Below are 10,991 nucleotides of genomic sequence, written 5' to 3'. Positions count from 1 at the left end.
ACACTTAAATTTCTTCAATTCGATGCAACACGGTCCAACAATCCCTTCGAGTAGGGCTAGTTGTTCTTCATTGATTACCTGGAAGAAGAGATGGAGTGTACGTAAAGATCCGTTCGTTTTAAATTCATTGAGATGATTTGGTAAATCTTGTAATTTCGATTGGAATTACCAATAGGTGCAAAACTTAACACAACGCCAAGCAGCTCGCTGCTCAGTCTTCATTGTGTCTGCTCGTATGCCACGGCAGACGGGAAGGAAAAAAGGGTCAGCCAGGATCTTCAGTGACATTTCAGCCTCTCATTGGTGAACGGAAGCATATTCACACTCAACCAATTAGAATGCTGTTGATTTCTTAAAGCTAGAATGTCATCCAGGCGTCTGCAGCGTGCATTTATAGTTGTGCAGTCAAAAATGTATTTAATCGCTTTTCAGTATTTTGGAGAGTTAGAACTTCTTCTACAAATGTAAAATATAAGAGATTCCTAGCATCTGTGCAGTTTTGGGAAAATAGTAAAATGTCGTAATTACGTACCCTGGAAAATCTGGTAAGAAAGGCGGGTTCCGGCCAGTATCAGCCTCAATGGCCGATATCATGTCCACAAGTTTCCCTGGTCCTGCGAACCTGGATACGATCTCTATTGTCATTGAGCCATAAAGGTGCAATGTCAACACGATGATAGGGGAATTGTAATTCTGAACATGGTCAATGATACCTGCTGAAACGTGGGACCCCACTGTCCTGCGCTTGAACTTGGAGCTGAAAGTTTTCACTGCTCCAAGTCAAGACTTCTCCAAGAAAATGATGATGCTCTTCTCTGCATTAATATACACGCAACGGCGCACAGTCACGCCTCGATCTTGGCTCTCCGGAAACATTTTGTTGCACGTTCTGCTTTAAATCTGTATCAAAAGCGATCACTGAAAAGATAGAAGTCGCAATAAAGAAAATTCTCTCCAATGCATGCTGTCCATAAACGACGTTTAACCTTGGTGGATCAACAACAACAACAACAAAAACGTGTGTTTATGTAAAACAAATCCGTCCCAAGGCTATTTCATCATTTAGGGTGCGTTTACACTATTTCTCTACTGGAGGCATTATTCAAATCAGTTGCATTTAGCTTGATGACTGAGCTTCCTTTGCGTGCGCATTCTACCAAGCTGACGGTAAAGAGTGACTGGAGGAATATAGGCACGTCGTCATTAAACTTCTGCTTTTTCACTTATTTGAATGTTGCAAACATTTCATGAACGGGCCTCGTCAATTAGCAATAACCTGAGCGTCGATTATTTTTCTCTGTCAAAGGATTTTTCCAATATTAATGATGAAACCTTCCATGCACACTGGGTGCCTCAGTATTTAGTCTGAGCTGTTCATTAGCAACCAGATGCTAAGTAAGGTGTTGCGTCCCAAGTCTGCATCGTGCGCGCGCTGAAGTGGGAACCACATTCCTGTCTCATATCTCTTGAGATTTCAAGAAACCTTGAATTCCTCCCCAGGTTGTGCACGTTCCCCCGACAACGTTTGAAAGGATTGTTGCAGATGAAAACATAAAATTACAAAGCGATATTGATCGATTAGGCGAATGGGCAAAACTATGGCAAATGGAATTCAATGTACACAAATGTGAGGCCATCCACTTTGGATCAAAAAAGGATAGACCAGGGTACTTTCTAAATGGTAAAAAGTTAAAATCAGTGGATGTCCAAAGGGACCTAGGGGTTCAGGTACATAGATCATTGAAGTGTCATGAACAGGTGCAGAAAATAATCAATAAGGTTAATGGAATCCTGGCCTTTCTATCTAGAGGACTAGAGTACAAGGGGGCAAAAATTATGCTGCAGCTATGCAAAACCCTGGTTAGGCCGCACCTGGAGTACTGTGAGCAGTTCTGGGCACCGCACCTTCGGAAGGACAAATTGGGCTTGGAGGGAGTGCAGCGTCGGTTCACTAGAATGATACCCGGACTTCAAGGGTTAAGTTACGAGGTGAGATTACACAAATTGGGGTTGTATTCTCTGGAGTTTCGAAGGTTAAGGGGTGATCTGATCGAAGTTTATAAGATATTAAGGGGAACAGATAGGGTGGATAGAGAGAAACTATTTCCACTGGTTGGGGATTCTAGGAGTAGGGGGCACAGTCTAAAAATTGGAGCTAGACCTTTCAGGAGCGAGATTAGAAAACATTTCTACACAGAAATGGTGGTAGAATTTTGGAACTCTCTTCCGCAAATGGCGATTGATACTAGCTCAATTGCTGAGATAGATAGCTTTTTGGCAACCAAATGTATTAAGGGATATGGACCATCGGCGGGTATATGGAGTTAGATCACAGATCAGCCATGATCTTATTAAATGGCGGAGCAGGCACGAGGGGCTGAATGGCCTACTCCTGTTCCTATGTTCCTATTATCAACCAAGAGTTATAAAGACAATACGTAAATCTGGATACTCCGACAAAGTTGCTTTCTTTCATTTCTTCCTTTTAGATATAAAATCCCATTGATTCAGTTTACGTCCTGGGACTCGTTGCAATCCGAAATCTGCTAGAGGAGAAGTACTTTATGTCTAATCCTAAATCCTCTGCAATATGCGCAACAATGGCATCCAGTTGTAGGTCTAAAAGAATCAAGCAGCTAAACTACTCGGAAACTATATCCCAGTGGCCATTGTATAGTGTAACATTTGCAATTTTAACCGCAAATATATTGTACAATATACCACATCAGAAATGATGTAATGCAATTATTTCAGTACGTCATAGCATCGTCTAAAGGTCCATTGATATAAAGTAAATTACACCATATTTAGTTTACTTGGTTAAATAGTTGTATTCTACGACAAAAACATTACTTGTTAAATTTTTGGGATATTTCAGATAAATCTTTAAAAAAAAAAAAAATTGCTACATAGACATTCAGCGCGCACATTGCATCTGACCTGGCACAGGGGAAGGGAAAACGGCCGTCAGGATTCAGTGACGTTTCAGGCTAGTTTTGGTGAACGGAGGCACTCCCAGACTCTACCAATCAGAATACTGATCATTTCTCAAAGCTTGAATATCTTGGTAAATGTCTGTATAAAATATGAATTTAATGCTGTGTAACGAAAGTGTAACTAACATTTTTCTGTTAAGAATTCTTTTCTGTTATAAGATTATTTTGCGGTTGTTATCGTCAGGGTCGCTGCTTTCGCTAAAAACCTACCCAATTGCCACTCGAACTTGTTGACAATATCCACTTCCGCTGTCTCCCTCGGTAGCCTGTTCTACATCATCACCACCCTCTGTCTGGAGCAGTTAGGTTTCAAATGTTCACCTAGTCTCTCGGTTTTAAGTCCATGCACCTTGATTACAGAAGCTGTCAAACAATTTCTTAAGGTTCAGTTTATCCATTCTTTTTAGAACCATAAAAATGTATTAATAGTCTCTGCTTAGCCTTCTTTTACTGCTGCGCAAAAAAATCACAGCTTTCCTACTCATAGGATCATAGATGGGTTACAGCGCGGAAGGAGGCAATTCGGCCCATCGAGTCCGTGCCGGCTCCATGCACGAGCAATCCAGCTATTCCCACTCCCCCGCCCTATCCCCATAGCCCTGCATTTTTTTTCCTTTCAAGTACTTATCTAGTTCCCTTTTGAAACCCACGATTGAATCTGCTTTCACCATCCCTCCTGCCAGTGCATTCCAGATCCTAACCACTCGCTGCATAATAAAGCTTTTCCTCACATCACCTTTGGTTCTTTTGCCAATCACCTTAAATCTATGTCCTCTGGTTCTTACAATGGGAACAGTTTCTCTCTATCTATTCTGTCTAGACCCTTCATGATTTTAAATACCTCTATCAAATCTCCTCTCAACCTTCTCTGTTCCAAGGAGAAGAACCCCAGCTTCTCCAGTCTATCCACGTAACTAAAGTCCCTCATCCCTGGAACCATTCTAGTAAATCTTTTCTGCACCCTCTCTAAGGCCTTCACAACTTTTCTAAAGCGAAGTACGCAAAACTGGACACAATATTCCAGTTGTGGTCGAACCAATGGTTTTATAAAGGTTCATCATGACTTCCTTGCTTTTGTACCCCATGCCTCTATTTACAAAGCCCAGGATCCCGTATGCTACTTTAACCACTTTCTCAACCTGCCCTGCCACTTTCAACGATTTGTGCACATATATCCCCAGATCTCTCTGTTCCTGTACCCCTTTTAGAATTGTGCCCAATAGTTTATATTGTCTTTCCTCGTTCTTCCTACCAAAATGTATTACTTCACATTTTTCTGCGTTAAATTTCATCTGCCACGTGTCCATCCTTGCCACCAGCCTGTCTACGTTCTCTTGAAGTCTATCACTATCCTCACTGTTCACTACCCTTCCAAGTTTTGTCTCATCTGCAAATTTTGAAATTGTGCCCTGTACACCCAAGTCCAAGTCATTAATATATATCAAGAAAAGCAGTGGTCCTAGTACCGACCCCTAGGGAACCCACAGTACATCTCCCTCCAGTCCGAAAAACAACCGTTCACCACTAATTTCTGCTTCCTGTTACTTAGCCAATTTCGTATCCATGCTGCTACTGCCCCTTTTATTCCATGGGCTTCAAACTTGATGACAAGCCTATTATGCGGCATTTTATCAAACGCCTTTTGAAAGTCCGTATACACCGCATCAACCGCATTGCCCTCAACGACCCTCTCTGTTACCTTATCAAAAAACTCTATCAAGTTAGTTAAACACGATTTGCCTTTAACAAATCCGTACTGGCTTTCTCTAATCAATCCACACTTGACCAAGTGACTGCTAATTCAGTCCCAGGTTATTGTTTCTAAAAGGTTTCCCCACCACCGAGGTTAAACTGACTGGCCTGTAGTTGCTGGGTTTATCCTTACGCTCTTTTTTGAACAAGGATGTAACATTTGCAACTCTCCAGTCCTCTGGCACCGCCCCCATATCTAAGGACGTTTGGAAGATTATGGCCAGTACCGCCACAATTTCCACACCTATTTCCCTCAGCAACAGAGGATGCAACCCATCAGGACCAGGTGACTTATCTACTATAAATACAGTTAGCCTTTATAGTACCTCCTTTTTATCAATTATTAGCCCATCTAGTATTTCAACTACATCTTCCCTCACTGAGACTCTGGCAGCATATTTTTCCTTGATAAAGACAAATGCAAAGTACTCATTTAATACGTTGGCCATGCCCTCTGCCTTCATGAGTAGATCTTCTTTTTGGTCCCCGAATGGCCCCACCCCTCCTCTTACTAGTCGTTTACTGTTTACATGCCTATAGGTGACTTTTGGATTCCCTTTTATGTTTGCCGCCAGTATATTCTCAAACTCTCTCTTTGCCCCTCTTATTTCCTTTTTCACTTCCTCTCTGAACTTTCTATATTCAGCCTGGTTCTCACTTGTGTTATCAACCTGACATCTGTCGTATGCTCCTTTTTTCTGCTTCATGTCATATGCCCCTTTTTTCTGCTTCATTCCTCATAGCACATATACCGAATGCATGTCTTCCTCTGTTCTCACACCAATCGCCCCTCCAATGTTCTACTTACTACATATGTCATGCTCACTGCCCTGCATTCCCAAGGTTATCCATAAGTCTCCGATTATCAATTGGAATTAGATTCCTTTAACCCCAGAATCACTCATCCAGAAACTGCTCCTAGAAAGAAAATAGCTCGATTAAAGCTTCCTTCATGAAATTGCATGAGGAGATATCTAAATCTTCAAATGATATTGTTTATTTATGCTTCAAATATAGATCGTCCACGTTAATCCTGCCCTTGGCGTTATTTGTTTATTTATTTATTTCCTTAACATTTTTTGTATAATTCCACGTGCTCATTAAGTTGATGGCTCTTGGTTCTGAAAACAGGCATTAACGTTGCCACCTATTTGGGCACCCATTCCAGCATGAAGTAGTCCCAGACAAGGTATAATACGGCACGATTCGTTGTAAAGCTATTCCATTCTGAATGACTCAACAATGTGCATAAAGTGTAAACATCACAAGGGCAGTCCCCAATGACCAAGTGTGACATATTCACCATTCTTACCTGCATACCCATTTACTTTTATCCTGTTAACTTATTTTAGCACTGGACTGTGCTGGCAATGTTTGGTAGTTACAAATATTTCCTCAATAAATTACTACTCGGAGGTTTGCTTATTTTGAACTTTTCTCAGCGAAAATGCAACTTCAGCATTGCATTTTACCTGAGGTGGGACCAATAGGAAATTGGCACATGGAATTTGATTAATTTTTCTTTACATTTTCCATGACAATTGTGCAACTATCACTTCGTTTCCTATTTTACAACATGTTTATTTATAGGGTATAGGGATGGATAGGCAGATTACAGCTACAACTACTAAATTGTAAAGGAATGGGACGATAACGTGACGGAACCACAACGCAATGCAGTGGGGCACAATCTAGCATGTTACCTGGGAAGTGAAATAGTGCAGAAAACCGAGAACTCTGGATTTTAGATATCCCCTTCATCTGCCCACCTCGTAGTAATGGAATCATCAAGTGAGTAGCTGCATAGCCAGATAAAAACCGGAGTGTTTTTGCTTTAGAAGCGCCTCACCTCATTATTTACAGTGCTCCGAAAATATTCAGGATTTGATGAGCCAGAGTTGTTTTCGGTGTCCATCGTTTCAGTTCTGACATTAATTTTTCCTGCAGATGAATTACACATCTTGGGGAACATGAAGTCTCTCGCCTTTGAATTTGAAGTGGAACATGTCTCGTAGCGGTAACTTTGTGAAAGTGGATCACCCCCAAATACTTCAACGTAGTTCGGAGGTATCTGAAGATTTCGACTGGCTTTTTGAATTCCATTCAGCGAATTCCTTGCTTCAAAGCAACAGCAAGTGCTCAGGACACAGTTGTGATCACCAAAACCATTCCTGTTCTTGTGGACTTTAAAAGAGAGGGTAATTAAAACCACGAACAAAATAGTAGATATTACCCCTAAAGAGATGACTAAGAAAATGCTTGTATCGTAAGCAAACTCAGGATCCTCAGATAAATTGCTTGCAACAGAAAGAATTTCCGTATGATCTTCAATCACTGACAAGATGATGGTCATTGTAGCAGAAAGTGGTCGTGTTCCACAGTCTTTGACCACAATAACCAACCGTTGCTTGGTGGCATCTTTGTTCACGATACTACGAATTGCCCATATTTCACCCGTGTCTGGTGAAATAGTGAAAAGTCGAGGGTCAGTAGCTTGGAGAATCTGGTAAGAAAGGCGAGCATTCTGGCCAGAGTCAGCATCGATGGCCGATACTTTGGTAACTAGATAACCTGGTTCAGCAAACCTGGACATTGTCTCTATCGCTGTAGAACCGAACTCGGGTAATGGCTGCACGATCAATGGAACATTGTCATTCTGATCAAGGATAATAATATCCACCGAAGTGTTGCTGGTGAGTGATGGGGTTCCACAGTCCTGGACCTGAACTTCCACCTGAAAGTGTTTTAGTTTCTCGTAATCAAAAGATCTCTGAGAAAATATGACACCACTCTCTGATTTGATGGAGATGTAACCGGCTACAGAGGCGCCATGAACCCGAGTCTCCAGAATAGAATAGTTTAGTCGAGCGTTCTGTCCTCCATCTGGATCAAAGGCTGTCACGGAGAATATAGAAGTCCCAATCGCATTATTCTCCATCACATACGTTGTATATAAAGGCTGCGTAAATCGTGGTGCGTTGTCATTTATATCTGAAACTTCCACCATGATAGTTTTCTTGGATATCAGAGGAGGGGTCCCTGAATCACTGCATGTGATGATGATCTCATATTTGGAGATGTGTTCACGATCCAGTGGCTTTTGTGTAAGCACTCTATAATAGTTCTTCAAAGAAAAATCTAACGTGAAAGGAAGCTTTTCTGGGATATGGCATTTCACTTGCCCATTTTCCCCAGAATCTTTGTCTGCTGCACTAAAGAGAGCCACCACAGTCCCTGCAAGGGCATCTTCGCGCACTGAGCTGGACACAGAAGTCAGTGCCACCTCAGGTACGTGGTCGTTTACATCAATAATGTTCACTAGCACGTCACAATACACCGGGGTTGCATGAGGACCCTTGTCCATTGCTTGCACGTTGATCTTAAAACTACTATTTTCCTCAAAGTCCAGATTACCTTTAACCCTTATTTCACCAGTTCGGGAATCCAGATTAAACAGTTCACGGACTCCAACAGGGGTATGACTGCTAAAAGAGTACACTATTTCTCCATTGGAACTAGCATCCAAGTCAGTAGCATTTAGTTTGATTACTATGGCTCCTTTGGGTACATTTTCTAATAGGCTAACCCTATAAACTGATTGGGGAAAAACAGGTGCGTTGTCGTTGGCATCCTGTACTAGGATAATTATTTGTGCGGTACTGAACCTCGGAGGAACCCCGCCGTCCTTTGCAAATAGCACCAACCTGTGAGTCGATTGCTTTTCCCTGTCCAAGGTCTTTTCCAGCACTAAGAATGGCAATTTTTCGTCTTCACTGCTTGTCTGCACGTCGAGAATAAAATAATCATTTTGACTAAGCTGGTAGGTTTGCACGGAGTTGGTCCCGACGTCTGGGTCGTGCGCAGACTCGAGACGGAAGCGCGCTCCCGGTGCCGCAACCTCTGAAATTTCAAGGCGGAACTGATTGTTTGGAAACCTTGGAGAATTATCGTTTACGTCCAGAATCTCCACTTCGATATGGTAGAGATTCAAGGGGTTTTCAATCACGGCTTCCAAGGGCAACACACAACTGAGGCTTGGCCCGCAAAACTGATCCCTGTCAATTCGTTCGTTTACGAATAGGACTCCATTTTCTAAATTCACCTTCAAATATTGCTTCCTTGCACCAGACACAATCCGAAAATTGCGAGCTGAGAGCTGTTTTACATCCGATCCTAAATCGTCTGCGATCTTCCCAACAAAGGCGCCGAGTTGTAGTTCTTCGAGAATCGAATACCGAATGTGCCCAGAAGCTAGTTCCCAGAAGGAAAAAAGGAAGAATGTTTGCCACTTAAACAGCCGATATATTTTAAAAAGGACCATCGCCACCGTCCAGAATTATAATTATTTCAGCAGGACACGCCGAGTCTTCAATATCTCCCAGGAATGAAGCCGATGCACATTCCTTTGTTATCGGAGGAAGATCGAGGTTATACGAAAATAATTACGTGATTAATCGAGTCGCCATTACCATTTTTAAAATATCTACGTGGTTTTCAGAGTATCATCTCTGGCTGCATATCCAGAATTCGCAAAGCGTTACGCAGCCTGCTTTCTGATTTTAGACTCTGCCTGCGAATGTTGGTGAAGGGGGTTGTATGGATTACCAGTCATAGTTGGACGCTGTCATTGGCGGATATAAGCCTATAGAGGCACAACCAATCAAGGAGTAGCACATTTCTTAAAGCTGAGAAATCTTTCCAAATCGATGTGGATTGACTGCATTTTTAGTTGCGCAACTGAAATTATATTTCCATCTTTTTGGAATTTTTTTCTTCACTGTGATAGATTAAGCATTGAATCTATTTACTATACCCACACAGAGGTATCAGAGTAGGTACAGGTACAGCACAGGAGGAGGCCATTCAGTCCATCATGCTTGTGTCGGCTCCTTGAAAGAGCTATCCAATTATTCCTATTCCCCTGTTCTTTCCCCATGGCCCTGTAAATGATTTCCCTTCAATTATTTATCTAATTCTCTTTTGAAAGTTACTATTGAATCTGCTTCCACCACCCTTTCAGGCAGTACATTCCAAATCTTTACAACTCACTGTGTAAAAAATATTTCCTCATGTCGCCTCTGGCTTTTATGCTGATCACTTTAAATCTGTGTCCCCTGGTTATGGACACTTCTGGAAACAGATTTTCCTTATTTACTCCATCAAAGCCGTTCATGATTTCGAACACCTCTATCAAATCTCCCCGTAACCTTCTCTGTTCTAAGCAGAACAACCCCAGATTCTCCAGATTCTCCACATAACTGAAGTCTCTCATCCCTGGTACCATTCTAGTAAATCTCTTCCGCACCTTGACATCCTTCCTAAAGTGTGGTGCCCCGATTGGAACACAATATTACAGCTGAGGCCTAACCAATGTTTTATAAAAGTTTAACATAACAGTATTTAACATACACACACACACACATATATATATATATATATATTTCACCCTTAATCTAAGGTCACCTGAACAGCAATGATTATGTTCCAAGCATATTATGAATTTATTTTTCCTTATGAATGGTCATCTTGAATAGAAACTTGCAATGAATACGTTTCACCTCTATTATTCCCCGGGAAATAAAGTACTGGGAAATGTGAGGGAAGAAATATTTCTCAGATCCTTTCTGAAATAATTACTGCTATAAACATGATAAAAAATTTGATAGTTTGGGACAATTTTTTTGATTGATATGCACACGGTTAATTCATATATTTTTAAAATCAATTGATAAAGCTGTTCCTTTAAATTATATCTGTTTATTCAAAACGTACTTTATATGTATAATTTTCTAAATAAACTTTCTGTAATGTTTTTATTATTATAAATTCCTATTCACATTGATAAAGGAAAATGTCTCTGTAAACTTTTCACGGTGCAATTACATCATACCGCCGGTAGAGGCGCTGTAGCGCTACCATTGGTGGTAAGGTGTGATAACAGTGCGAATGTTTAAAGAGCAATTTTCCGTATAAATATGGATATAGTTGTTAACAATGGGACTATGTAATAATACAGCATGCAAGGCTTTAAAATTAGAAATGAACTACATCTGCGCACCCTGCTCCAGTTATCTGCCACCCGACAACAACGCCTCACTTAAAGACTGCACTTTGTCTTTAAACGACGTGTGCAATGTCACGGAAGATGGATTAGTATCTATTGATTTCGTAAAGGTGTCTGACTATCAGTTGTATCATCCCTTCAAACACGTGGTTTAAAACATATTTCACCTAGTTTATGCA

The 10,991-nt window shown here is 41.2% G+C and overlaps 2 protein-coding genes across 2 annotated transcripts in view; both read right to left on the bottom strand.

Moving 5' to 3' along the window:
• Positions 1 to 10,991, bottom strand: part of LOC137332308 (protocadherin-10-like) — a 245,812-nt gene that overhangs the window by 223,440 nt on the left and 11,381 nt on the right. The gene's annotated exons all lie outside the window — the stretch shown is intronic.
• On the bottom strand, positions 6,583 to 9,069 carry LOC137332616 (protocadherin-10-like). The gene has a single exon (XM_067996574.1). It carries the CDS (start codon positions 9,067 to 9,069, stop codon positions 6,583 to 6,585), a length of 2,487 nt encoding a protein of 828 aa, XP_067852675.1.

Source organism: Heptranchias perlo, chromosome 14 (assembly GCF_035084215.1).
Source record: "Heptranchias perlo isolate sHepPer1 chromosome 14, sHepPer1.hap1, whole genome shotgun sequence".
NCBI lineage: Eukaryota > Metazoa > Chordata > Chondrichthyes > Hexanchiformes > Hexanchidae > Heptranchias > Heptranchias perlo.
This window is presented reverse-complemented; position numbering and strand designations above follow the sequence as displayed.

Excerpts from the sequence above, each read along its gene's own strand:
- LOC137332616 (XM_067996574.1), bottom strand. The coding sequence starts at position 9,069 with ATGGTCCTTTTTAAAATATATCGGCTGTTTAAGTGGCAAACATTCTTC.